Source organism: Catharus ustulatus, chromosome 3 (assembly GCF_009819885.2).
Source record: "Catharus ustulatus isolate bCatUst1 chromosome 3, bCatUst1.pri.v2, whole genome shotgun sequence".
Lineage (NCBI taxonomy): Eukaryota > Metazoa > Chordata > Aves > Passeriformes > Turdidae > Catharus > Catharus ustulatus.
In genome coordinates this window covers 62,786,946-62,812,969 of record NC_046223.1, presented here as the reverse complement: position 1 = coordinate 62,812,969, position 26,024 = coordinate 62,786,946, and the positions used below count along the sequence as shown (strand labels likewise).

At 35.7% G+C, this 26,024-nt stretch overlaps 1 protein-coding gene across 1 annotated transcript; it reads right to left on the bottom strand.

Moving 5' to 3' along the window:
- Window positions 1–18: 18 nt before the first annotated feature.
- On the bottom strand, window positions 19–21,583 carry LOC116993614 (vesicular inhibitory amino acid transporter-like). Its single transcript, XM_033054440.1, has 2 exons — window positions 21,275–21,583; window positions 19–1,170 (listed from the first exon to the last, which is right to left on the bottom strand). The coding sequence occupies exons 1-2, from the start codon at window positions 21,581–21,583 to the stop codon at window positions 19–21; spliced, it is 1,461 nt and encodes a 486-aa protein (XP_032910331.1).
- Window positions 21,584–26,024: the final 4,441 nt, after the last annotated feature.

Here is a 26,024-nt window from a genome sequence, read left to right as displayed (position 1 = left end):
TGTCTTTAAGAAAATCTTTTACACTACTCCAAATACTTCAAGCAGCCCTTTTATTGAGCAAACTATGCCTGCAAAGCTACAAAGGAAGCCCAAAATGAAAACAGAGATATCTGCACATTTCTCGAAGAAGGACAGTTTTTTCCATCTAAGTTTTAAATGGAATAGAGAAGGAAGAAGAAAAGTCATAGCAGCACCCGTTACACTGCCTGACAAACCCATCAACAGGGCAAAATGTGGTGTGAACATGGCCATCAACAGAGTTAACAAGAGAAATGAACCTCTAACAGTCAGAGCAAGTAGTGGAGATCTGTAATTGGAATGGTTGTATTTAGAAATACAAGAATACACAATTTCTGTGGCTGCAAAAAAGGGCAAAGGGTAGGAAAGAAGAGCCTTGGTTATGAGACATAAATTCACTAGGGTTTCAAGAAATGATGGCAGGTTGTCAGTTATAACTTCCTTTGTCTTTTCACCCCAGGTCAAGAAAGCAGTAAGTGCAAAGGTTGTTTTCAATATACAGGCAAAAAAGTGAGTCCAATTTAGCATACACCTAAATTCCCCTGGGTTTTTCATATTGCCTTCAAGTGTGGGAAGAAATATTTGTGAAGTGTAACTGAAAATTATCACCCCTACAGAGACCAAGAAGTCCTCAAACTCAAGGGAGAGTCTAAATTTTGCCCAGGACCATTGATGCATTTGTGTGAGACAGTAAGTTATCACTACAAAGATGATAACAAAATGAACCAAAGAGCAAAGCTGGCTGAGTTTGGAAACAATTTTGAGAGTTCTGATAAATATACAAGGCAACAGAGTAACAAACGCAAATACAGACCAAGTTTTCTCAGTCATGGGTACAAAAGAAAAACTGTGTGACAGCAAGTTCCCACTAACAACCAGATACAAAATACATGTCATGATCAGTTCCACCACTTGGGTCACGTTGACAACTATGCCTCCTAGATTGGGAGACAGTTTCTTGCAACAGGCATTTGCAATATCTTCGTATGTGTCTCTCACTCTTATCAGTTGTCCATTTTCATTTTCTTCATACAAGCAAGCAATTAGAATTTTGCCTGTGTAACAGCATAATGCTGCAGCCAAGACAATAAGAAGCAGACCACTGTATCCACTGTGGAGGACAGCATACGGCAATCCTAGGACAAATATTCCCTGAAGAGGAAAAAGAGAGAGAAAAGATAGCACAAAATCCCTCAGGCATATGTTTATAAGAAGTTGCACCCCCAAACCTGTCCTCCAGTGAACACTGATTTCATTACATCTGATGGTGTAAGTACTGCTCCATTATGCTAAGTAAGTAACAGACATGAGAAATGTGTTTATTTATGATAAATGAAATTACCAGCAAACGTAACTACTTCTATCAACACACATGCAATGATAAGCTGGAAAATGAGGATGTGACTGAATGATAGAGTCAGTTTTCTAGTTAATATTTAATGCTGATGATGAGAAGCACATTTTAGAAGGTTCGTAGTTAGTTATTCAGTAAACATGCATATTAATGAAACAGGTTCAGTATCAGTAAAATTAAGCATCTCTAGCATCATCTGTACAAGTTTCACTCCAATTAAAAATAACAGTGTAGATAGATTCAGTAATGACAATTCTCTTCAGTCTAAACATTTTTAACAGGTCTCTGGATAGAAAATGGCATTAGAGTGCATCAGACTATGTTTGTGCTTTCTCTGCAGCTTCTGTCCGCCTCATGCAGCCTTTGCTCTTGCTCAGTCTTTGTCTTTTTCTTTCTTTCTTCTCTGTATTAAGGGACAAATTACACTTCTATGTGGTTTCATTTCCATGAGCACAAAACCAACAAAACCCTTGAAGAGTAGTTATTAATAAAAACATCCAATTCAAGAAAGATGCTTTTGTGACATTTCTCTTTTTATGTTACAAACCTGAAATTGGGAATTGAGCATGAGTCAGACTGGTCAGGCATTTTTATTCATGACAACTGAAGAAAGGTAAGGAGGAAATAAAACACAATTGTGCAGAAATACAAGTAGTTCTGCAGAAATTTTTACTTCAATTTTTCTTACTGCACCCATGACGTGATGAAATCTGGGTTTTTTGCTCATGTTTTTTATTTTGGCCTGATAGAAGGAGTTGATTTGGACCACACACCTACGTTCTATTTCCGACCAAACCTGAGCAACCTATTTGCTCTGCAAAACCTTCGAACCCCTGACAGAAATCCCTCCCCACAGAAGGGGAGACCCACTCTTCCTTCACTTACTGAGTGGATAGTGCTGTTGACTTTCAGGAACCAAAGCAAAATGACGAGTTTAATGATATAAATCTTAATCATAGACTTTACCATCCACAATCATGTTGCAAGACCATGTGGGGAGTCAGAGTTTCAGGCATGCTTATGCCTTTGGTGTTTTCCATCAACTCCCTCAGGTTTTATGCCTATCAGACAGTTTCTGCGAGCACAGTCTAGGACCCCATCTCTGATGGAGCTCATTAAGAAGGCAGGTCCCTGTCTCAGCTTTGTGGGGCTTATACCTAGCATCCCACTTCTAAGATTCAAGTACTCCCAAGCCTGATCCATAAGGAGGGCTCTGAAGGTAGGCATTTTTTAAAGCACTAAATAATCATCAGTATATAAAAATATTCTTCTCCTCTTCTAGCCACAAAATTGCTGTCCCTTTTTGTGCAGATTGTGGGGTAAACATCAATAATGAAACAAAAAAGTCCTTGAATTAGAGAAGTGTTTTTTCTCTAAGCCAAAGAGAAAAACAGTGTACCTATTGAAAGAGCAGCATTGCCTAATTCACCAGTCTTCACTCTAGAAGCAGGTATATTCAGCATCCATTTGAATTAGAGCTGGAAGAATTAATGTACTAATATATTTCAGTTAGAAATCTCTATGCCTTTATGTGTTGAAACAGAAGTACCTCAGTTTTTATTACTGAAATAATAACAAAGTCATTTACTAGATACATTTTTTTGGTTGTTTTCCATGACTTACTTTACAGTATTGGTTTTTTTATAAGTCACAGATGCCATTTCATTTAGGAGCTGGCATATCCAACCACACAGCTTGTGGTACTTAGTCACCCAAATCTCTCCTCTCAATGTCTCCATTCTAACACAGGTCTCATCACCCAACTACCTTGCAGCATAATTAGCATTTCTTTTGTACATGAACTTCACATAACTGTTCAAAAATCTGCCATATTTACCATCAAGCAGACTATTTTCTTTAAAAGATTAGATATCTGGCTGCATCCAGGCTGCACATAGCACATATGATACGATTTGATATGATGCCATTTTTAATCACGGCTTTCACTGAGAAGTTAGATAGCTGCCTAAAGAACTGAATTTGGTTTCTTTCCTATGGAAACAATCCTTGGAGAATGTTTTCATAATAGATTGAGTTTAAAAGCATGACAAATAAACCAAGTCTATGAAAAAATCAAGATGAAGCCACAGAGTCATCTTCCATATTAACATAAGAACAGTGATGTTTCCTCAGTTCTTTGCAGTTTCTACCAAGTTTATCTCATTTGTTCCATACTCACAGTGTTATTATTTTGCTGTCTAATCTGCAACTGGGAGTTCAAACAATATCTGTTGACCCTAAGGGTCACTCCATAACTAAGCTGCAGCTAAGTGTCAGCACAGGCCTTGCCCACACGATGGCCGTGAGAGATGTTATCACAGCCATTTACAGCCCTCCCCGAATGTGCCTGCTTTTCCATGCTTAAGTGTTAGTTTAATCAGAGCATAACATCATTCTGACCTCCAACATCTCCCTACAGCTGTTAATACTAAATAATTTAATTCAGAACCTAATACAACCCACCGGATAATAGAGGTGAGGTTTTTTGGGTTCTTTTTTTTTTTCATTTTGTGAGTTCAGACCTTATTAATCAAACCCATTTTTTGCCTATATATTTTTTCTTAAAATTATGTGTCAGTGGTTGCCTATCCCAAAGTTTAAAGTTCAGAATTTATAAATTAAACATTTCTACAGAAACTCATAGTTTTTATTTCAGCTGACATCTTTGACATCTTTTTTTTCCCAGAGTTTGTAAACTTCAGTTTTCAATTGCTAATGGAAACAAACATTGTGGATATAACTGGTTTTGCAGTTTTTGGGATATAGAACATGGTTAGTAAAGAGAAATGAGAAAACATTGAACATGCCACTGCAGTAACTATGTTTGCAGTGAAAAAACAGTACTTTTTCTGCCTTTCTAGGAACTTTTTTCTATTTAAAATAAAAAATAGTTAAAACAAAATTCTACAAAATAACCAAAAATTTTATTGACAGTCACAAGAACTCAAAGAACAAATGAACAAATGTAATTATTCTGGATTTCAAAACTCATTTTGTATCTGCTCTCCTGTTCTTACCTTTCCAAAGCAATACTTTTTGTTAGGACAATTCTCTGAATGTTATCAAGTTTAAGAAGACAGATACACAGCTAAAAAAAGATTTAAATAAATAAATAATTGTGTGTCAATGTAATACAGCAGGTACAGGCATCAGCCTGTATTCTCTGGCTTGCAGCTGTTCAGCAACTTTAGAGCATTGCTAAAAGTGACTTCTATGAGGAAAATTCCTCCTCCATAAAGAAATCCTTTAATGGATGTTGATGAAGGTGCCTTTTGTGCCCCTTTCATGAGAAATGAGTGCACAGAGAATGCAGATAGAGCACACCAATATTTCGCTGATTCCTTACCTACGAAAAGGGACTCAGGTAATCCTTGCACCATTTGTTATTGCACATTTTGTCCAGCCTGGCCCCAGCACTTGCATTTATTGACTCTTCTGATCCTGTGTTCCCATGTCCAAATTATGACACAGACGGCCTTAGGTGAAAGGCATCAGTTAAAAGTGAGCAGCAAAAGGAACTGTTCCCTAAATTGCCTCATAACTCTTAGTTTCAGCATTCCATCTGGGAAGTGTTCTAGTCTGAGTGATTTTATTTCCAATTGTTCTAGGGCAAAGTCAAATGTGTTAGCTCTAAATATGATCTTTTAAAGTGATCTGTTTATGGAATAGAATATCATGGGGAAAAGGAGTCACACACCTGGGGACAGAGAAGATAGAGTTTTTGAAACAATCCTCTGCTGTGGAGCATCTTGAGTGGTTGTGTTATTTACCATGACTCCATCCACCCTGGGTGAAAAGGGAGCCCAGACTTGCCCAGCAGTCTGTGTCTTCCCTTGTGTCCCATGACAAGTTTGCAAGACTTGGGAATTTTCATCCTAAACTGAGGATGGAAGTGCACTGTTCTTTGTCAATCAGTGTGCCTGGGTGGAGGTCCTTGTCAAACTAAGAGCAGACTTAGCTGTAGGCAGCTGGGCCAATGCAGGAGAAAGGACTGACAACTCAGCTGGTGACCAGCCTTTGAAGAAATAGTAAAGAGAAGAGAATAAAAGGCATGAAAGAAAATGTCAGAATCAGCTTAGCAGCTCTTTGTCTTGTCAGAATACCCCCACACAGAAGCATCCAGGATGATAGGTGTCACCAGGAGTCACCAATCCACTTACAACCGGTTTTGCAAAAAAACAAAGAGAACAGGAGATCCAAATTACAACTGTACTTGAAAACACTGCTGATGGTTTGGCTATAATGTTTGAACTACACATGCTGGTGTTTCCCACACCAACGAGGCTGACTGCTCATTTAAAAATAGCTAACATCTGGACTAGTGCTGAATGTGCAAAATGGGCTTTCTGCTAATATTATATTATATTAATGATATTATATTATATTATATTATATTATATTATATTATATTATATTATATTATATTATATTATATTATATTATAATATATTATATTATATTATATTATATTATATTATATTATATTATATTAATTATATTATATTATATTATATTATATTATATTATATTATATTATATTATATTATATTATATTCCTTTATCTCAGGGCAAGCACTTCCCCAAGGAATAAAATGTGTTTAAAAAAATCGTAAAGTGAGCATGGACAGGTACCCAGAGAAAAATATCAAGATTCCTTAATATTCAGTTTTAAAGCTTTTAGACTCAAGTAAAATATTCTGTTTCATAAATTGTTTTAACCTGAAATAGGACATTTTGAAAAAACAAAGCAAATTGAAAGGTGATAAAAAAGTAAAGAAGATCAAATCACGGTCAGAGCTGAGGTATACCAAAAGACAAAGTAATTAAACGCTGTGAAAAGCAATGCTTAAAAAACAAGGATAGAGAAAATTATTTCACTGTCAGACTTAATCATATGAAAAAATGAATTAAGAAAGGAAGAAGAATTTAACTGAAAATTATTCCGTTAGGACAATTCTCTTGTATGCAGAATACACGCTGATATGCCAGACTGCCAAATTTGCTCTGATTGCCTTTCTCATCATCTGTAGTTACTCCACTGGAATGTTTCATTTGAGTCTGACTATTTTCCCCAACTATGCATTTGATTCCTTGCAGGAACATGGGTTAGACATAGAAACTATAGTGGAAAGTGTCCTACCTGGATCTTCTTGGAAGAGCAGGAAGATAAATTAATGATCCCTGCTTCTTAGTACAATTCCACAAAATATTTAATGACGTTGTTTAACATTTGTCGCTATTTGAAATAAATAATTTTCCCAAACATATGTAAGCCTTGGTTGCTGTGGTATTTGTACAGAGAAAGAACTTAATTAATGATAAATTAAAAAACATAGCAAATCCCCTAATCTCATGCCATGATAAGAAAGTTGCTTGTTGACCTTCATGGTCTTCTTCTTTTCTCAGCCATCACCATGATCAGCAGTGATTTTGTATCTTCTTTCAAACTACTGTTGACTACATTGAATAATACTGGACCAGACGTTGATTATTCTACCAAGTAACCTCCTTAACACCAGTAGAAAGTCATTCCTTTGACAATTGACAGTTACTTTTTCGGAACCTGTCACTTAGACAGCTGTTAATCCGCTTAAGATGCACTCTGTGGTTGCACTAATTTTTAAATCAGCATGTTGTGTATTAATGTGTCAAAATTCCTTTTAAAAGTGTAAATATATTATTTATCTTTTACTGCCTTAATTACAATGTCATAAAAGAATTACTTGAAGTGTGTTTAATAAGGACTGTAAGAACTCTTTCTCTAGAAATACAATGATTGACACTAATTATATTTCTAGCTTTTTATTCTCTATCAATTAAAACCTGTAGTAGCAATTACATTCTTTTTCTCAGCATTGTTGCCAGGTTTCACTAGCTGGAATTTCTATGGTTTTTAAAATATTGGGATGATACCTACAATCTCCTGAAAATTCCACATGAATAAGAGTATTACCTGGTCAGATGTGTCTTTTGTTTTGTCTCCCAAGTGAAAACTTGCTGGGCATTCTGCCTTCAAAATTCTATTGAAATATATTTTAACATCCATTTAAAATGTGGTTATCTCATAGTTAAATGTTCAAGGCAAGTCTAACCTTGGAAAAATTAGGCACATCAATTTAAAATTCACACCTATCTTAAGATAGGTAATTAGCAGAGCTGAGACAAATTTCCTTTTAGAGATGTCCATGCTGAGAATGAACACTGGACACACTGTAGAAACTCTGAGACTTAACTTTTCAATGTCTTCTGCAAAATAGCATCATGCTTATCCTGAAAAATTACAAAATACCACACTCTTCTCCTGTGCTATGAACATGTCCTCCTGGTTCTCTTCAGGAACTACTTATGAAGTTTCAATTTTTTATGATGTTTCAAATTTTTACACTAAACCTAGCCTCTTTTTTTCCTAATTTCAAAAAATTGTTTTCTTATTGCCCTAATTACAGGGAGATCCATTACTACCTCTTTTTGTTACTGTTTGTAACATGTAATTATTACTCTCACCTTTTATTTCTCCCCTTTTTAATACATATATTTAAAAAGATAATTTAATTTATGCATCCACTACACTCTTGAAGTAGGTGGGGTTTTAACATATTGGTATCTATTTCCTAATTATGAGGTGCAATTTCTGGACATCTCAAAAATTCTTGTTAAACAACTTCAAAATTTCTTTCCCAAAGGGCTGTCTGTATTTATTCTTCCTAATCAATTTTCTTTCATAATTTTCTCTGGGTTTGAAAAATTCACTTTTGAAATACCAAGCAGATATATTACTGTCCTCGGTTTTCCCATAATTGATGTAATTAGATCCTCCAATTTGTTCCTCTTTATCCGATTTAATGAGACCCAAAAGAGAATTATCTTATGCTAAGTTCAATACCTTTTGTGCTAGATAATTACCATCTACAATTCTTAGAAATTTCAATGATGTTTTACTGCACACTGCATACAATGTCTACCATAGGCCTCTAGTACTGAGTCACCAAGAACAGTACAATTTTTCTTTCCAGACAATAGCTCTAATACAGATAATAATCTCTCTAACATAGAGTGCCACCCTAATTTCTTTTGCCTGTTCTTTATAGGTAAACATGCTTTATGTAATTATTTTTAAATTTTGGCTGCATAGACCTTCATGTATTTGCAATATCAGTTATATCCTATTACATCTCAGCAGTAAGAATTTCCATTTCCCTGACTGGCTACCCAAACTCCTGGCACTGCCCTACAGATGTCAGGAAAAAAATTCATCTGCTTTCCCTCTTGCTTCGCAGTTTGTTCACAGCTCAACTGAGTTTGAATTGAAGAATACTATGAGGTGTTCTGTGGAAAACTTCAAATATTGTCTATGGCCTGTCTGACCTCAGCAGCAGATCCATCTCCCCTAATGTCAGTGAAAAATCTTCATTAACTTCAGGGATGGTTGAATTAGACCTCAGAAATCTTGTTTTTTTCGAATTTTTCTTATTCTTTCTCACTGCCAGTGCCAGCCTGTTTCAGCTGCAGTGAGGACAGTCACTAAAGTGTTTATACTGTGATTAATGCCTTCAATTCCCTTATATAGTGACAGAAAATTTAGAAGTGCTTACCTGTCAATCCTTCAGGTACCATAAGTGGATGATAAGACAGATATAGACTGCTCAGAAGATACTGTGATAAGGTAAGCAGGTAAAGAAGCTGCATGGTCTGCACAGCAAAATGCATGTGTTCATTTTACTGACAGAAGCCGCTTATTTTTTCTCTTTTTAGTGGACATATTAGTCCACTAATCCAGAATCTCCTAAAGATAAGAAAAGTGGACAGAGGAAAGAAAATGTCTAGGAAAATAAGGCAGGGGGGAAAATCGCTGCTATTAAATGTGACAGCTGCTCCCATACGCTTTAGTACTGGTTTAAATGTTTGTTCCAAAAAAGGATGCTTGATGCCTAATTCCTCATGGTTTGATGGAAAATGTTAGTTTGCATAAATCCAGAGCTCTCCGCAAGAATGAATTGAATCACACAAAGAAAATTTCCCAGGCAAATTACCTTTTAAGAAAACACTATTTTGCTTGGTCCCAAAGGAGAAAGAAAGCTTTCATAAAAAGAATGAGGGTTCTTATTATGCGTTATGCATCAAAGAGGGAAAAGAGATGAAAAAAGCAAGGCAGTTAAAACTAAAACAAACATTATTCTGTAAGTCAGTTGTGGTGGACAACATGGACTCCCTGGCTGCTTGCGTATTTCTCTCATTATAGACCAGGATTTCACCTGAAGGCAGGCAAGAGGTCCAAACATCCAGTAAGGCAACATCTAAGTGAGTTCCTTGAACATACGGTCAAAAGAGCTTGAGGGAAAGCAGAGGGGGGCTTTGGGAGACTACAAGTTAAGCAAAGCGGTGGGGAGTCAAATAACTATTCTTGAGTGTTCACTGACATAACAAAAGGAAGAATTAAAGTGCATAGAAAGTTCAAACTCAGATTGTGAGAAAGTATTTGGCTTTTTTTGAATACTGCCTGGATGGGCCAAGCCACAGTTCCTGATACATTTAATAAGCAGTGTTGAAGAGGAAATGGAAGAAAACAATACCATATAATGTTCAACAAAGTAGAATAATTTCTCTAATTTTAAGTAGATTAGACAAACATTCCCAAACACAAATAATTAATAAGAAAGAATAAAAATAAAGGTCAGAAAATAAATATGAGTGGGTTTTATGGCATGCTGTGAGTAATCATCATAAAAGCAGTTAGGTAAACTATTGTTTACAAAGAAAGAAAACAATTAATATGGTTATAGATTGTGAAAACAGGCATATGACATATAAAATACACATTGGAAACACCTTTTTAACATCTAGTTGTAAAACACTTGAAGTATCACTACTTGCAGAGGTATTTCTCATTCTGTGGTATAGACTGTGATAGAGGTCCATGACCTCTACTGACCCATGGAAAAAAAGCACTAGAGTTACAAAAGAACTAATATTCCTTTTCTGTGATGTCTGTTTTGTTTTGGTTTATTTTCCTTTTATTTTTTTAATTATTTATTTTCATAGTCTGCAGTTGCACTGGAAAGACAAAAGCTGAGGGAACAAACTGGGGATCTTGATTATTTTTGATCTTTGATGAGGACCTCAGGTTTATTCTTAACTCTTACATACAAAAGCTGTCTGTATAGAATGAAATAAAACCATTCATTTCATTATTAAAACAAAGCCAGTAAAACTTTAAAAGTGCTGTAAAAGTTTTTATGTAAAAAAAGGGTTTTGTTTTTTTTCTTTAACCTGAGTCATTCTGATGACATTTTCTCTGCAGAGAAAACTTCTCAGCTCTATTGGATCTCCTTTGTTCTTACTTTGGTGCTGATATTGATAGTGATTTCATATTTGAGAAATAGATTTCAAGGCTGCATTTAGCTTCCATTCCTTTCTCCTAACTAACATTAATTTCTTACATTCAGATTTTTAGCAAAATCAAAATTTATTAAAAATGTGTAATTAATGAATTTTAGGTGAAAACTCGGTGGCTATAATTAAAGTTACTAAAGTGACTACTTTCTTTACTGTCTTTGATAGCCAAGGAAATTATCACTTCTTAGCATTTATGAATTGGGCTAACCTCACCCAACTTCTGTCTGAAACAGACGCTCAATGAATGAGTGCACACAGTAGCAGAAGAGACACACATGGCAAATCTGCCTTGTTTTGATGCACTCTTACTAGGAACAGGATTCATAACTTTTCCTTCCTAAACATAGCAAAAAGTTAAGTTAATCACAGAATCACAAAATATCTGAGTTGGAAGGGATCTGGTAACTCCAGAAAGGATGGTTAGAAATAAGGATCACTGGGTGACTGCTTGTTCCCACAGTGTAGGGCACTTGTTTTCGGGTGGGAATCTCCCTCAGAGATGCCTATGTCACTCTGTCATCTACAGAGTCAGCTGAATTCCTTTACAAAGGCCATGAGAAGGTGGTGTGTCCTAGAAGAGCAAGAAGCTGGATAATTTGGGAACATGACTGCACCAGAGGAGGCAGGAAGAGGGTAAAAAAGTACCATTAAGTAAAGTGCAGAACATTAGAACACAAAGCTGTGAACCATATGAGATAGAAACAAAGGGGTAGGAGAATGTGATGGGCAAGAGGCTATAAGGAAAAATGACTGTATATGAAAAATACCTAACTCTAAGCATAAGACAGGAATAAGGAGGAAGCTAGAGGGAAAGTATGCATTATGCAGCTTCCTGATTAGGAAAGGAAACCTTCAGGGGTGGAATGGCAGCTCCTCTCAATTTAAGAGATAGTAAAGAGTATCTGAAATCCTATTCAAGGAGCAGAGGGAAGCCTTCAGTTTTATACAGGTATTTTATTTTTAGCCCGAAATGACAACAACAAAAAATGTAAAAGGAAGAACTCTGTCTGAGAGCAGTTGGTTTTCCAGCCAAAGTGAAAAAAATCAGCAGGCAAGTAAAGGCAACAAGGGCAGGAGTGGAGAACTCATTTTAAATTCCAGATTCCAATTAAATCTTAGAAGGAGATTTTCAAGTCCCTCAAGGGAAGATGGCTGAGGAGATGTCATTTGGAGCTGCAGAAATCATGCAGACAATGAGACAAGAGAATGGGTTCAAAACGTAGTGAGACAGAATAAACCTCAGTGCCAGCTTCTAGAGTGAGAGTAAAATGAGAGCAAAACCACACAATGTAACAGAAAAAAAATAGATAACTTCTTATAAACAAAAGAAACAAATTCCTTATAAAAATAAGATACATTGAGTCTATATTGAATATAATTCTCATTCTCAGTCCACATTTTTACATGCTTGAGTAGAACTACTCACAGTTTCTGAAATATCCAGATTTAGTCTGAAATAATTAAATTAGAATGGTTTTAAAACTGAAAAGAAAAAAGTTCTCTGCTTATCAGGGAGGAACTAACCTGAATCAAACATGATTCTGAGGAGGAAGACAGCAACAAAAACCATAATGAACAGAAATATCCATGTAGAGTAAAGAAAAAGCCTGAAATGATCATTGCTACTGATAACATAAAACAACTAAAAATGTTTGTTGTAGAGACTACATAATATGATGATCTACTGGTGCTGTTATTTGTGTCAATTCAAGAAATGGACTAAAAGAAAGCGAAATGGATAGCAGTCTGTGTGTATGAGCTGAACTGAATGTTTTCTCACTTTGACTCATATGTTTACATTTTTGAGAAGTAAATATTAAATTTCATTTTTTTTGTTAGTTGTTTAGTAACACAGCATTGTACATATGGCAAAACTAGTGCCACTGGCCAAGAACGCAGAGAAACATTGCCTTCCAAGAAACATGGTGTATGTGGGGAGAAGAGGGAGAAGACATACAAATAGAAGACAATTTCTTTTATTAAGCTTTGGGTGTAAAATTTTTATACAGCTTACTGTGCTAAACCTAGGTTTCAATATATCATATTCAAAACTGTGTGTAATCTGTGTTTAGTGCTTTTTATTTACTCAAATATCTCCATTTGCTTACTCAGACAGAGCTTGTACCATTTCAGTGAATCTACTGCTGTCAGGAATTATGTGCACTGAAGTAAACTGTAGATTAACCATCTATGCATTGTGTGGAAGAAGCTTTACCATGTGGAAGGTCTGCTAGAGAAACATCACTATTTCTGATTCTACCAGCACATTATAATAATTCAGATGTCCTTTACTTTCAGATTTTTATATGCACTTGCAACTGCTGAACTTATCAGTTTTTATTCCTTGATGAATCCTAGGGCTCACTCTTTTAAAAGATGAGTTCCCTTCTGTAAATTTGTTAATGAAAGTGAAGGAAGTTTAGAAGAAGCAGGAAAGGAATACCATATGACAAAATATTTTACTTTCTGCTGCCAGTCACTCTGTTCTTGCTGTCTTGGGAGGAATGTTATCCTGGGAGGAGTTATAAGACTCAGTATGGTTTATTAAAGCAAATTTGCTGAGGTTGCATACCTCGTAAGTTTAAAAATAAGGGCAGAAAGAACATTTTTGGGAAGAATGTTTTCCAGTAGTGATAGCTGGTCAATGGCATATGCTATGGAGAGGAACAAGTATACAAATTATCTCAGCCACAGAAAGCTGGTGAATGATTATAGTGGGTAATTTAGGCTTTGCTTTGAAAGCTAACTGTCAAATGTAACATCACAATAATGAACCAGCCAAATATAACAGATACAGAAATTAAAAGTTGCTTAATAACAGTATATTTAAATACCATGTGACCTGCCATGAAATTAAAAAAGAGAAGGAGAAATTACACCATCTGTTTTAATTCAGCATGTTAAAAATGCTCACAGAGATTGATGACACGAAAAAGTATGGCAGATTAATTTGATTTTAGTATAGTGGCAAAGTATATCAGCTATTTCCTTCACCTGAGGGAGCCAGAGATCCTTGTTCTGCAACAAGTCGTGGCACATTGGGTTCTCCCATGGAATAAAAGGATCCTTGCTTTCAAGCAGCTGACAGTTACTCGATCCTTTGTTTTTGGTAACATTTATTGTTTCAAAGAGTATAATTTCCATAATGCATTTATCTTTGATATAATATTTTTGTCATTTTCTTTCTTGGCCATCTGGATTTTTAAGATGGAATGCCCATTTTTATGGTTGAATATTCTAAAGTACTCTTATCATATTCTTTTGCTGCCTAATCTTGTGCACAAGCCCTAAAATGAATCTCAATAGCTAGGGGAATCAATTCCTTATAGAGAAAAGAGAGGAAACTGAACCAAATGTCAAGCTGATTTATCACAGGCTACAGTTAAACAATCATTATTTTTTAAAGAGTTTCTGTAAAATAGGAAACATTTTGAGACTCACTTTTAAAACTATTTTCATTATCGGAGCACCTGGAAGTCCTTGAATGTAATCCCACTGTGTTAAATAGTATGCAAACAAAGCACAAAAAGATCGTCTCTTCTCCAAAGTATTTAAAATACAGGGGGAAGATAAGAAGAAACAAATTGTCCTAGGGTGACTTTATGATGCTTGTATCCCCAATACTTTGTTCTGTTAAGCTGGTTATTAAGTTCTGCACCTCTAAAACTGGTTCTGAGAGCGAAGGCGAGAGAAGTGAGTAGTTTGTTATCAGAGACTGCTCTTGCTCCCCTCATCCTTCTCCTGGACTGTGCTGTCTGCAGCACGCATAGAAGGAGAGAGCTCTCCTTGGCTTATAGTTAGTCTTTTGGGGTTATTTTTAGCTAGCTCAGGCAGAGAAGTTCCCTGGACTGTGGCTTTTCTTTTTCTTGGAGCTGATCAGTTCAGTGCCGCTGTTAGGAGAAGAGTTGAGCTGGTGCCTCCCACTTTACTAGTCACACTACTGTGTGCTTACTTGCTAGTTCTTATGTCCTTTTACGTGCACACAATTTCTATTAATGCTTCATGTAGGAGGACTCTCATCTATAAAATAGTTGTTCTAAAAGGTTAATAGTAGTTGATTTTCCAGATGAAACAATTTTCGGATTTATATGACAACTGAACAGTCAACGATAAGTCCTCACTTACAAGAAATAGCCATTTGCAAATTCTCCAGTACTTTGTTTACCAGACTGTGACAAACTGAACATTAACCCCAGGTTAAGTATACTATGCGTTGAAGTAACTTAGCTGCTGTTAGGAGTAAACTAAAGATAATATGGTGGCTTTGAAATTCAGATGCTGAAATATACAGATTTCAAAAGTACAAACCAAGAAGAGTTTCTGCTAAAGTTGTTGGAAATGATAGATAATAGACATTGCTAAAAATCCAGTGTCAAATAAATACTTTCTTTAAATGTAAGGTTCTGAATAGAATTCATATTTCTTTAACCCAGCAGTGCTTCTGGCTACTGTTTTCAAAATAATGAAATATTAGACAGGCACATCTGTAAAACTCAGGTAAAAATCTATTAAAGATATAAAATAACCTATTTATTATGAATAAATATTTCAAAATATATCTATCTTACACTCAGTGGAATCAAAATATTCAAATTTAAGCCTGAAGTTGCATATTAAATTCCATGAGTTTTGATTATTATGCCTTAGAATGCTTCCCTCTCATCTCATATGAGATAAAAATCACATATGCTAATTAGCTAAAAATAGATCAGTATAATAAATTATATGATAAAGTATATCAGTCATAGCCAAAATACTGAGACTATTGGAACAATTTATGAAGGAGACTCAGAGAGACACACCTCCTGTAACTCTCTTGTGACTCATCTGTTAAGAATTGCCATTTTGAACACATGGTGAGGACAAGCATGATCTAAGGACTGCTTTAATATCTAAAGATATTTCAATATGTCATTTTAACACCTAGAAGGCCTAAAGAATTGCAATACTTTGTTCTGTTGCTTGTGGAAGACATGTACTTTTCAGAAAGCTAGTATGGTGCTTTCTGAACCAGTGGTCCATATGTTTGGACTATCTGTATATCCAAGGAATAATTTTGTGGACTAGTTATGTTATATCACAGTTTCTACTTGATGGAAAATCTGATATGGCGTGGCTTAGGAAAACTGATCTGACAGTCCATAACAGCCTTAGTAGACTATGCTGATGTAAATCCACTCAACACTCCCTCCCTCACACCTGATCATTGCCCAAATAATGTGATAAACAACATTAAAGTCAAAACCTACAGAACAGCAACTTATATCCCATGAGAATTATCCAAATCTTTATTTCTAGAACAATTTTCAATGAGCCACCTCTCTGTGTTTAGGAGTTCTGTCTTCATAACTTTTTTTATTGTTTGTAGCTGACCAAGGAAAAAGCAGACTGATGAAGTGCATTGTCTAATGAGATTTATGGGAATGGTAGTTAGTTAACTCAAAACCAGTCTGCTGCACTGTACTTACCTGTCAAATAAAGAGATTTCTCTGAATTAGATGTTATTTCTTTGTTGAAGGATAACACATTTTTGATAAAGAGCTTTTGTGATAAGAAATAGGGTTGTGAACAGAGAAGATATATGTCCTGATTGCAGCCTTCTCTGTACTATATGAATATGTGCACAAAAGCAGCCTACCACGGGGTCTGAGCTGAAATAAAATGTTATACAAAGCAGAGATGTATGTCTGGAATCTTTTTTCTCCAACAAGAGAAAATCAAAAGGGAAAACCAGGGCACAAACATTAGTTTGTCTTCTGCCTTAAAATATATCTTTTACAATTGCATTGCATAATTGTGACATTCTATCATAGAAAAAGCAGATCTGAATTTAGATGGCTCTCACCAGGATTTTTTGGGGTCTGCAGTTCTGGCTGTAAGGGTTTGTGGTTGCGAGCCTTGGAAAAATAAATTTGCCAGTACTGCCAGTTGATTTCAGCTAAAATCATACTCACTATTGGGAATTTTTATGGGCACCACAAGAGTCTCAGTATCTTGGAATTTTACTTTGCGCTGTCATTTTTTGATGATTCATTTGGAAACTTGAATTATTTTCTGGTCCTAGTTTAGATATCAGCATCTCCCTTCAATTCTCAGTACCACATCTTGATATGAAATGCAGAAGTTAGTTTCTCTCAGATATCTATAATTTAGTTCAGAGTATGACTTTAGCTTCAATGCATATGCCTTCAGCTTCAATATATAATGTATAATTCAGAAAGTTACTGCTTTGTGTTCAAGAAAAAGATTGACCCTTGTTCTCGCATCTGGAAAATAAATACTTAAGATCAAGGGCTGCAGTTGAAATCCAAGTGGCTATTTATCTAAACATGATTGAATTATTTAAGGTTCAGGATGAGATGATTTATACCATTATACATTATGACCTGCTTTCTAAGCACACAAGCATGTACGTACATATTTGTATTTAGAAAATGCTTAAATTTTGTGTCAGTAAAGCTTAATGTGAGGGGTGTTTAGACACCCCTCTAATGTTTGCCTTTATATCTTCAGAGGCATGCCTACAAATTCTGTTCCTCAGCATCAGTGTGTTTTCCAGTTAAGTATTTAGGAGTTGCAGTTGCCTAAGTTAAAATTTACTGGATTGGAATCCGGTACAGAAATATGGTTATAAGGGCATGCACAAAAGATATATGGATATTCAGGTTTTAAAATTATGATTATTGAAGTCTTGAGTATTTTCTAAATGAATGTATATGATACAGAATATAAATATAATGAGAATACTTATGATTAATACTGAATAATTGGTAATTTATTATTAACACATTGAAAAATAATGATTAATAATTCAAATTTAAGTATTGTTATTCCTAGAAGAACTCACAGTAGTCAAGCATCCTATTCTGTTTCTCTGATCATGGAACAGGAAAATATTGCCTGCTGCAGGTATTTCTAATCTTTGTACAATCTAATTTTTTGCAAAAGGAAAGATATGAATGTTGGCAATATTAGGTATCAGATGCATTGAATCAAAGAGAACATTCAGTATGATTTCACACTATCACTTCAGTTGAAAAAGATCTCTAAGATCAACAAGTCCAACCTTCGACCAATCACCACCTTGTCACCAAGTGCCATGTCCAGCTGTCTCTCGAACACCTTCAGGGATGGCAACTCCATACCCTCCCTGGGAAGTCTGTTCTAATGCTTATCAATCCTTTCAGTGAAATAGTAATTTCTAATACTCAATCTGAGCCTCCCCTGGCACACCTTGAGGCTTTGTACTCTTATTCTGTCACAGGTTGCCTGGGTAGCCTCACCCAGCTACAGTTTACTTTCAGGTAGCTATAGAAAGTCACAATGTCTCCTCTGAGCCTTCTTTTCTCCAGGCTAAACACCCCCACCTCCCTCAGATGCTCTTCACAGGACTTGTTCTCCAGACCCTTCCCTGTTGCCCCTCTCTGGACATGCTCCAGCACCTCAATGTTGCTCTTGTAGTGAGGGGCCCAAAACTGAACACAGCAGTTCTGAGGGGCAATAGACGGCCAGTACAGAGGGACAATCACTGGCCTGGTCCTGCTAGCCACACTATTGCTTATACAGCCCCCTTATACAGCCACTGGCCTTCTTGGCCACCTGGGCACAGCTGGCTCATGTTCAGCTGCTGTTGACCAGCACTCCTTGGTCCTTTGCTGCTGGGCTGCTTTCAAGCCAGATTTGATACATCATGTTTTAGCAAATATTCAGAGGAAAATTGTGTAATTATATTAGTCTATATTTTAAAGATTGTTGAGGCATTATAGTACTGAAAGTACTTGAAACTTTCTGGTAAAGTGGTTGACTTTTTTCACTGTTTGGTCCTTCCAAGACTTAAGTGGAGATTGATTCACAATGGTATAAATTACAGTTATAAATTACACAGATATAAATTATAGGTGAGATAAACATTATTTCACTTCTTTCCATTATTTCACTTCTCTTTCTCTCTAGTTTTTTATCCATTCTCTTGTGCCTCTTCACAACCCAATATAATGAATGTCTTTTTCTTTTAGTCTGGCTTTAGTGTTTGCAAAATCCTACTAAATATGACTGGCAAATAAATAGTCCTCATTGTCCTTTGGTTCTGCTGTGAAATAATGAACCATTAGAATTTAATTACCTTTTTCTTTGTGACTATTGCTTTGCTTATCTATCCAGCACCACTGTACAAGTCATTACAAATAATTTTGGCCTTTTACTTCTACATACAAACAAGTGCAACTTGCATCACACTGCCAGATGATGCTGTACATTTCCCAATTCGAATTAACTCAGCTTTATGGTCTTAAAACCGAATACAGGTTTTGATTTGCGTGTGCAGTGCTGGAATACAAAACATGTTTCCCTGGAAACTTAAATGTCTGAAGCAATCATTTACACATACAGCATCAGCACTAAAAGTGCATATTTTTTCAGTTCAAGTTAAGAACAAAATAAAAATCTCTTTTGTTTGAAAAGACTTATATTTGAAACACTGTGAGAAAACTCTTGTATTTAATTTCAGAGACAAAATATTTAATTGTTCCCATAATAAATCTGAATTGAAAAATATTTTCATTTTTAGACTAATTGTATTCACTGGAATAACTGTTCAGAATGCTTCAAAATTCTGCTGAAATGTTTACCTCTAATTGCCATGCTAAACACTTCTGCCCTTTCCTTTGGGTAGGGCAAAACAACTGTCATTTTATCAATGATGGTCAAGAACGTTTAGATTGTTTTAATCATTCTGTTCCCAACTCTGACTTTCTTTTCAAAGCTACTCATAGAAATTTCTTCAAGCTCTTATTTTCTACTGACAGATGCCCATTCAATATTCTCCTCTCCCTCCTCTCCTGCCTTTTCCCTTTCCTTTCTCTGCTTTGTTCTGAACCAAATTACTTGCTCCCAATCCCAGGTATTGGGAAAAAAGAATAATAGAAAAATGTGTACATAGATTCACACATGTGGTCACACATGTCCATGGTTTAGTAATGCATCATTAGAGCACTTTGGTTTTACTAAACGAAACTGCAGTTTCCTGGTTTGCAACCTCAGCCTGCCTTAGGCAGAAACCTCAATAGAGCTGTAACTGACTGCTTTTTAATGCTAATTTCTAAAATATTTTACCAAATGAGAACCATAGTAGGCAACACTCAGCAGGCTGAGTTTTGACTAGGACTATAGTTACTAATCTTCATATTTGATTGTGTTTTAAAATGTGGTATCAGTCTATTTTTTTTAACTGAAAGCTATATTATTGATACTTAATAGTAATTTTATGCACAACAATATTTAGGATTTTTTGGCACTTTGATGTACTTACAGAGGCATTATTATTTTTTTATTTTTCGGTAGGGAAAACAATGGGTTAGAGGATGTGATTTACCAAAAGTTCATACAGCAAATATTGACAAAATTGACTTCCAGAATAAAATCTTGGCTTCAGTGAAATCAAATGCAAAATTGACTCTAAAGAGACAATGGGCTCTCATCCCAGACTCCTGTCCTGACTAGATGCTGCTGAGGGAGATTGAAGATAAAATGCGTTACTAGAATGCAGTTGGGGTATTTTAGGAGACTTCACACTTTTATTCACAGCTGAACACTTTCAGAGCATGATATGCTACAGTGCCCTGTTATTGCACTGGCTCTCATGTGGTGGTACTCATGTTTGAAAATACACCAGGGTTAGAAATATGTCCTTTTTCTCATCCTTTGCAGAGCTGAGGGATAAACTGTATATGTAGACAAATGTTCATCTTCATAGTCAGACTTGTGTAACACTGGAAAGATTATTTTTCTATAATTGAAGTGGCATAAAAAAGTGTTTAAGCAACAGTTACTGGGACTAGATGTGTCTGTGGATGCTGCTTTCTTCTTACTATGTCAGACAGAAAGTTAGTGGTAATGATAGAATTATGTAAGGAAATGAATCATGAAAAGTGAGAAAAAGATTCTGAAACATTTAATGCTAAATTTAAGGATTTGGAAAGATACTCAAATTCCACACAGAATGCTGGGACCAAATGCTTTCAGTCTATTCAACCTATTTTCTTTAACACTGACAAGTATTATTGCACTTCTTGTGCTTCGTGCTTCAATTTATTTCCAGTTTAACTTACAAGTCAGTAAATTCATGTCTGACGTCAGTCTGGCTCTTACCATCCTCTTTTTATTAGAAGTTTACTTCACATTTCTATCAAACATCGCTGTCACTGAATTCAAATATGCTTGTTAAACATAATGTCGGCACTGCCAAAACAGGTGCTATCACCACCTTTTCAATTTTACCTAATTTAAATGCTTTTTAAACTTCAGATAACATATGTATAGTTTTTCCCTTTGGAACTCTGTTTTATCAGAGTGCTAATCTTATGCAGAAAGATTCAAATATGTGAGTAATAAATTCACAGAAACCTTTTAGAATACGCAACATGATGGTACAGCTAAGTAAAATAAAGCAGACTAAGTGATGACCAGGTTTTTCAAATTATGAGTGGAATACATGTGGAAATAAAAGGGTACCTGAATGGCATTTGTTACATTCCATCCTGCTTCCCAGCTGGTGATCAGTTTGACCTGGGCATGTGGCAAGGGAGCTGGGGACTTGTATTCTGGATCCTGGTGACAAATATCAAGCTCAAATTTCAGGGATCCATCTGGTTCCTCTGTGTTCTCGCTGTGAGCTCTGTTCAGTTCATCGCTTTTAGCAAAATTCACGTGCTCTTCATCGGTGTCTAGGCAGCTGTCCCACCTCACCAGTCCTGGAAAGAGAGATGGTGTTTCCCTAAGGCATTTGAAAAGAGATGAAAAAGTCTGCTTCAGGTGAGCCATCCTCAGTACCAAGTGTAAAAGCAAAATATTTCATTACACGTCTTTATTTTTTTTTCAGCAGTTGTAAGTTGTCAATCCTTTTGGTAGGTTAGCCTTGATAGTGGACCTGTGATTAATGGAGCTTGTTGTCTTTGATTCTTTTTATTTGTTTGTTTCAAATGGCAGTCAAATAAATATCTCCAGGGTCTTCAACATACTGCCCAGAGTAACAAGCAGCAAGACTTAGTAGTCTGCAAGTATCAATTTACAATTCAAATTGTTTTTCCTTTTACCTATGGCATCTATGTAGATCAGTCATTCATGAAGCATCTGCAGGTGGCTACAGGAATCTTTTCCTGGAAATTATGCATGTTTATAATACAAATAAATAGTTCTGCCAAAAGGAAAAAAATGCTTCATTAAAAACTAGAGCTGATGGACTGACTGCTAAGAAAATGCATGCAAACAAGTTCGCTTTTCCAGATGTGAGAATTTTCTGCTGTGTTTAAGTGTCTACAGAGGTCAGTAGAACTTTAAAAATGTTTTTTATAGAGCTTAAGTAGTATGAAAAAGACAAGTAGCTTGTTTGTAACTCTACTTAATTGTTACTAGCAACATTTAAGGGAAAGACCTAGAGGTATGATGATACATTTACTTTATGGATGTGAATGATATATTATGAATATTCACACGGTAAAATCCTAAAAATAATATTTACAAAAGTATCCTCTTCCTTCTTGACATGGCCTATGGAATTTGTGAAGATAGGTAAACAGAGAGAATTGGGTTGCACTGTTGTAGGTTTATTTATACCCATTTTCTTTAGTTATTTGCTATACCTACCCTACATTCCCCTCCTCTCTTTCATTCAAAAGAGTACTGTGTTTTATCAGCTAAGCTTTTCTACATTAACAACTGAATAACTGGTACAACACCACTGATAACGCTGAAAAATGTTCAAATATAAAATGCAGGCATGGGGACCTTGGAGTATGTGAGGGCAGTGACAGTCCTTGCTTGCCCTAGCATGTCCTTCCTGTTAGAAGGAATTTCAGGAACTCTCAAAAGAATTTTAGAAATTTGTATTTCTGAACAAGAGTTCTAAACCAATTACTTTTCTGCTATATTGTATGTATTTATGAGCTGCAGTCTCATTAGCAGCTCTCAGGACTTGACCATTTCCAAAATGGATCATGTAGGCCTTGTTGTCTCCTTTTTTTTATGTGCTCAGGATTAAATAAACATGGAAATAGCCTTCACTTTTCTGTCTTCCACAATCAGACACTGAAATTTCTCTTGTTTTCATCAGAAAACTAATATTGTGAAGCTCTCACCAGTTCAATCACCTGTCTTAAAAAAAAATATTTCAGAGACACTACTAGTATGGAATTATGTTCCTATTCCTACCTTGTTCAAGCCTCATCACTGACTCTTTTATGTGCCAAGTGCATGGGTTTATTGCTTAATGCTCTAGAGAATTCTTTTACACATTGTGAAATCTGCTGATCTCTGACCTGAACTGAACAAAAAGTGCCTCTTGCTCGTTAAAATACCCATTTATTGGTAATTCTGAAGACTGAAGTGAATGTTGCTAGCCATCTCACAAACATATCATGGTCTTCTGGGGTGACCTGGAAGGTTCTTGAAAATACAAAAGTGTTTTTTACAGCAAATTTTAACCTTAGTTTAGTTCTCCTTTAATGGAAGCTGTTCCACTAGGAAGCTTCAGGAAGATTTCTGAGAGGAATGTTCTGTGATAGGTGTAGACAGTGCTCAAATTAAGTAAACCTGTCAGCAGTATTTATAAAGTAAAAAAAAAAGTAATATTAGAAATCACATGGTTAATTTTCCTAATATATAGAGGATGGTCTGAGATACACAAATGAAATCCTGGGAAGTGGTAAACACTATTATGTATTTTCAGTCTGCTCTGAAGCATTACTTCTGTAGATATTTACATTTCTGGAAAGGACCATTTTGTTGCCATTGGCTTTATCTAGTGTGAAAGGCACAATATCATGGAACAGATAATTACGTTTTAAAAGATTTTTTTATCAATGAAATGCAGATAAGTCATTCTGAGGAACTGAATTCCAACAAATGTAAGTGTTGATTGCTACAAAAGAAGTATTACATAAGAAATTGCATTGTTTGTCTGATGTTTGCAGGATCTTTATTTTCTATTCAAAAGAATTATTGAGATAGCAATGAGTCCTCCTTGGAGGGGGGTGGTATTTGTTTTTCTTTGTGTTATTTTTGTTATTTATTTTGTTTAAGTTTTTTGTTTGTTTATTTTTCCCTGTAGATTAGTTAGGATTTCATGCAGCTACCTAAATCAAGGGAAACGTAAGCAAGTTTAGAAGCAGAGAGATATCTCTAGGTAGAGAACCATTTCTTTTGACTGCACAGGCTTAGAGAAGAATTATCCATTTTTTTCCAAGGCCCTCTTACAGCACTGGAAGGAATCCCATTTTCAGATCTCTTATCTGCAGATGCCTTACATACAAAAGTCAGAAAAATTAAATAATAATTAAAATTGTTTTCTCATGGTTACACAGAACTTCAAAAGTAATGTAAAATTTCTTTTAAAAATAGTTTTTATTTTATTTAAATTCACTGCTTCCCTACTGGCTACCAAAACAAAGGCAAGCAAGTCTAAAAGTTTCCAGAGCGATCTGAATTTTAATAAAATATTTATATTAGATATCCCAAACTGTTTACTCTCTGCCATTTACTGTGTACTGTTTGGATTACTTGTTTCAAAGACATATCACTGTTCATTTCTGACATACAGCATAGCACAGGACAACTCATCACTGTACAATATTCATTATTATCTATGTTTAATGCTGCTTAGAGATCCTAGCAGACACCTTTGGATTAAGTGTCTTAAAAAAAAACTAGTAGAAGACAGTTTTTTAAAGAAAGGTATATAGTTTAAGAAGTGAAGACACACATGCCAATCTGGTAGTCTATCCTTCTTTGTCTGCTGGGCACAGGTTTTTCCTCCTATATTGCATTCCCTGCAGCTTTGATTTTTCCAGCCAGTAGGGCAAATTGTGCTCTTAGTTACATCACTGTACATTTACTGGTTCTTTCAGTGACATAAATAATGAACAAAGGAAGATATATCAAAACTGGTTTTATTATTGCATTAAAAGCTGTTGTCTGGATGACTGCAGTAAATTTCATATTTATTGTGATACTTTCAGGCCATCAGAAATAGCAGTAAAGGCAACAAATGAGACCTGGACTGAGTTGAAGGGTTCTTTACTTTTCCCATGTAGTAATTCTGCTCGACATTCTTTATACAGATGTTCTTGATCTACACAAATCAGTATTTTAAGTTTAATTAAATGTTATGTCTCATCTTAGGAAAAACTTCCTGATTTATGGTTGGTCTGTAAGTGTGGTTATCATTGTCCTTGGCACCTATTCATCTATTTCTATTTCAGTACCTAGACTGAGATTCAAATTTTCTTGGAAAACTGTCACTGTGAATCATAAGCTTGACAGGGCTGAATTTCAGGGCTAAATTCAGGGTTGAATTTCAGGAACAGGAGGAGCACATGAATAGGCTTGGGAACGACATCTTTCTTGGTCAGTAGAATTTTGTAGTGCTGTTGGTTTTGCCCAAGGAAACAAGGTCTTCAGAGCTACCACTTGTGCTGGTCGTGGTTTTTATTCAAAATTTGTTTGACTGTAGAACCCTTAGTTATACCCATCAAGAAGAGTATTTCAGAACCATAATAAAAAGTAGGCCAGCAAAACAGTTTATCAGTCCCATATGATTTTATCCTACATAGCAGTGCATTTATTTAATGTTGCATCTTTATAAACTCACTTCGGCTGTGGGTTCAAATATTGGGGTAGTAAGAATGTTGTTGCTGCTTAGCAAATCCTTTTCACAAGGGCCAAGAGTTCTCTCCGCAAAAAGGGAATCTTAAATAGTCACCACTGCTAGTCTTGAGGGTAGCTGGGACAAACACAGCACTTGGAGGTATGTGAGATGTTTGTTTTATCTAGAGTAATAAATAAATGCTCAGAGGATATACACTGCTATTACTTCCCACAATGGAATCAGTTTGCAACTAGAGGGCTTTTTCAATCTTTCCATGTCAAGGTACACCAGGCCCACGTATAAACTTGGGTCTAAGAGCATGAAAACCTTAGGCAAAGCTAGACCTGAGGGGCATTCCCATGGAACTCCGAAGCTGTATGATGGAGCAACCAGGAATGCAGGTGCACTGCTGAGTACCTCTGTTACAGAGTTTAGGTGCATCCTGACTATCCCAGAACCTCAATAAGGCCCTTTTTGGTAAAGAAACTCTTTAGATATATTAGTCCAGTTTTTGGTGATGCCTTGAATGACTTTAAACTAAAATAGAGATGACAGTGCAAAATGAAAAAACTCCTGAAACAAAAGTTTGTTTAGTTTGACAAATATATCCAGAAAAAAATC